The sequence below is a fragment of the Suncus etruscus genome, chromosome 11 (genome assembly GCF_024139225.1).
Source record: "Suncus etruscus isolate mSunEtr1 chromosome 11, mSunEtr1.pri.cur, whole genome shotgun sequence".
Taxonomy (NCBI): Eukaryota; Metazoa; Chordata; class Mammalia; order Eulipotyphla; family Soricidae; genus Suncus; species Suncus etruscus.
In genome coordinates, this window is record NC_064858.1 from 7,995,853 (window position 1) to 7,999,248 (window position 3,396).

The 3,396-nt window shown below is 57.8% G+C and overlaps 1 protein-coding gene across 2 annotated transcripts; it reads left to right on the forward strand.

Annotated features, from left to right (window-relative positions):
• Positions 1 to 533: 533 nt before the first annotated feature.
• NMB (neuromedin B) lies at positions 534 to 3,127 on the forward strand. Of its 2 annotated transcripts, none has more exons than XM_049783302.1 (3): positions 534 to 745; positions 1,163 to 1,335; positions 2,868 to 3,127. In XM_049783302.1, exons 1-3 carry the CDS (start codon positions 601 to 603, stop codon positions 2,934 to 2,936), a joined length of 387 nt encoding a protein of 128 aa, XP_049639259.1. In that variant the 5' UTR covers positions 534 to 600; the 3' UTR covers positions 2,937 to 3,127. The 2 variants fall into 2 exon arrangements, with proteins under 2 accessions (XP_049639259.1, XP_049639260.1); XM_049783303.1 differs by having other exon boundaries at positions 2,863 to 2,981.
• Positions 3,128 to 3,396: the final 269 nt, after the last annotated feature.

Genomic DNA, 3,396 nt, shown 5'->3' on the forward strand with positions numbered 1-3,396 from the left:
ACCACTGGGTGTGGCCCAGGAAAACAAAAATACAAACAAACAAAAACCAGAGCAGTAGCACAGCCTGTAGGGTTTTTGCTTGGCACTTGTCCCGAGTTCAATCCTCAGCATCCCATAAGGTGCCCGGAGCACCAACAGAAGTAATTCCTGAGTGCAAAGCCAAGAGTAACCCCTGAGCACTGCTGAGTGTGCCAAAAAGAAAGAAAAAAAAAGTGGGGCGCTGTGGTCATTGTCGTTTCGGTGCAGAAGGGGGTTTCAACCAGGGCCTTTGCCATTCCCCTGGCCCTGGGGGTCCCTCCCATGGACCAGGCAGCCCCCACCCCCTTCGCACACTAATAGTGATCTCCAGGCTGCCTGGGTCGGGGTCCCAGAGAAGGAGATAGGAGGGACCCTGGCAGCAGACCTGGCACGGTGGCAGCATTGGGGGGCTGGAGGCGAGTCTCCGGCGGCCTGGGCGGGGTCTCGAGTGGGCCGGGTGGGGATTCAGGCAGGCTCCGCCCTCCCCGGCCCCACTTTAAGGATCCAGGCGTCTCCCGAGCCCGCAGCTGCTGCAGGCACTTGGGGAGCAGCAGCACCTCCAGGAGCGCTTCAGACCCAGCCATGAGCCGGTGGGCGGTGCTCCCTGGCCGGCTTGTCCTGCTCCTGGCGCTGGTGGCCGCGGGCACCAGCTGGGACCTCCTGGAGCCCCGCGGACGCGCCCTGGGCAAGATCCGAGTGCACCCGCGGGGCAACCTCTGGGCCACCGGTAAGTGTCTCCGTGGGCCACCCCGGCCCCTCTCCTCCTGCCGCCCCTCAGCTGTACCCTGACCCCAAGGACCAGGACCCCTGGACCAGGACCCCAGGGGTTCGTACAAACTTGAGCATCCCTGCTAAGCTGGGTTCGGATCCTCCTGATGCAGAGTGTGGCTGGCACTCATCTCCCATCTTCTCCACTCCCCTCCTGCTCATTCTAGCAGCCAGCACCTGGGGAGGGGCCCCAGACTTGGCCAGCAACCCCTCATTCCAGCCTTTAACCCCCTCACCTGATACCACCACCCAGGTCAGACCCAGTAACACCCATAGGACTGAGCAGCGCTGATAGGACACCTGTCTGTGAAAGGGAGATGAGTGGCAGGGATTTGAGGACTGGAACAGGATCCTCCTCCCTGGCACCTCCTTGCAGGTCACTTCATGGGCAAGAAGAGTCTGGAGAGCCTCAGCCCACCTGTGCTGCGGGCAGCCCCCCGGAGCCCTCCACCGCATGGGCACCTGCAGCTGAGTCCTGAGCTGCTCAGGATCCTCCTACTGAAAGCAGCCCTGGGCCTGGAGTCCCGCAACTCTATGCCGCCTCCACAGGTGAGCCCCGCCTGGGACCCCGCGGTTGGGTTGGGTGTGGGCCCCAGAGCCAAGCTCAGAAATTGGGGTGGGCCTGGGTTTGATCCTGGCAGTGCCAGGAAAGGAAATGGGAGAAACCAAAGCAGCTGGGAGCAGGTCTGTTGATCTCCATGCCCTTTCCCTGTTCCCAGCATCCCGCATCTCTCTCTGCCTCTGGGCACTTCTGTCATTAGGGGTCCTGTGGGAGGCCAGAGATTTAGCAGTATCCCTGGTCTCTACCCACTCCAGTACCTCCTTCTCCCCTCTGCACCCTAATTATGACAACCTAAAGTACTAGTAGACATTGCTGGAGAGACCGTCCAGGTCACAGGCAGGGAAGAGGTCTGCAGCATGACTGGACCTGCGTTAGTCTAGCCTGGCGAGGGGAGGCCCTGAGCCCCCCTCTCATGCTTGGGTACTACCCCCTCCCACTCCACTTACCTTTGAGTGTGGTGTGACCCAACACAGGCTCCCTAAACCCCGACTGGCTGGGTAGCTACAACCTCATAAATGTCACTTTCCCGGGCGGTGGGAGGATCCCCCAAAACGCTTCAGTGACTGCTTGGCTCATAGAAGCCCTGGGTTTCAGTCCTGCTACTTGCATGATCCCTGAGCACCCCTGAGGACCATGGCCAAGGCCACCCCTTCCTCACAAATGCCTCTGAATCTCACAGTCCAGCTTCCCCATCCCTAACATGATGGCTTAGGGAGGTGCCAGAGTGCGTGAGAGTGACTCCGCTTCCAGTCCCACCAGCACTTGTTGATAACACACCTCTATGTCCCTCTCTGTGCTTGGCATTTGGGGTGCACCTTGAAAAGAAGGGAGGTGGGGCCGGAGAGATAGCATGGAGGTAAGGCGTTTGCCTTTCATGCAGGAGGTCATTGGTTCGAATCCCGGCGCCCCATATGGTCCCCCGTGCCTGCCAGGAGCAATTTCTGAGCCTGGAGCCAGGAATAACCCCTGAGCACTGCCGGGTGTGACACAAAAACCACAAAAAAAAAAAAAAAAAGAAGGGAGGTGTCCCTGGCCCCCCTCACTCTCCCTAACCCTCCTGCTGCATGCACCATGGACCTGCAGGGACCCCGGAAGTGTAGGACCTGCAGGAAGGGAATGTCTGTCTCCTTGCAAAGAGGCTGAAACTTCATACAGAGGCAGAGGCAGAGGCCAGGACTGCGGCTCTGGGTGATGGGTCAGGCCATTGGAGACACTGACAGTCTTGAACTTTATGAACTTCTTTAACTATCCTGACTACAGCATGGGGTGGGGCTGTCCTTGCACCTGCAGGGCCTTTCAGGGAGAAAGTACAATGAGGAGAGAGAGACAGAGATAGAGAGGGCAGAGAGAGAGAGAGAGAGAGAGAGAGAGAGAGAGAGACAGAGACAGAGACAGAGACAGAGAGAGAGACAGAGAGACAGAGAGAGAGACTCGCTCCATAAGGCCCATTCCCAAGGGAAAGCCAAGACCTGACACTCCCTTGCAAATGGCTCGATCCCTTTATTCCCCTCCAGTACAGGAGGCTCCTGGAGCCGATGCTGCTGCAGTGTTGTCACTAGTGTGGAAGATGCGACGACAACAACAATGAGGTTTCTAGCGTGCCACCTAGGAAAGGTGCTGAAGGGGACCCTGAGCAGTGGTCCCACCAGGACAGAAACCTTAGGCTTGAGTCTGTTGCTTCCTGACTGTGATTTCTGGTGGGGTCGCCAGGAGTGAGGCCAACGCAGACACACATCATGGTCCTGTTTAGTTCTTGCTTCTCTGTATAAGTTGTGTATTAAAAAACAAAAACAAAACAAAACAAAAAAAAACACCACCCTTTCCATACTGTCTGGTTCTCTGTTGTTTGAGGGGTTGGGAGAGGATGAGGGGCTTGTGTGCAGGTGTTTGGTGAGACAGGCCAGCTCCAAACCCCAGATCATCCCAGTGCAGGCTAGACTCAACCAGTTCTGCAAGCCCATGCTCCGGTCCTGCACTGCTTAGCCCAGGTTAAGGGGCTGGTACAGGTTCGTTCTACTCTGCCACTGCCACCTCCTGGCAGACAAGCT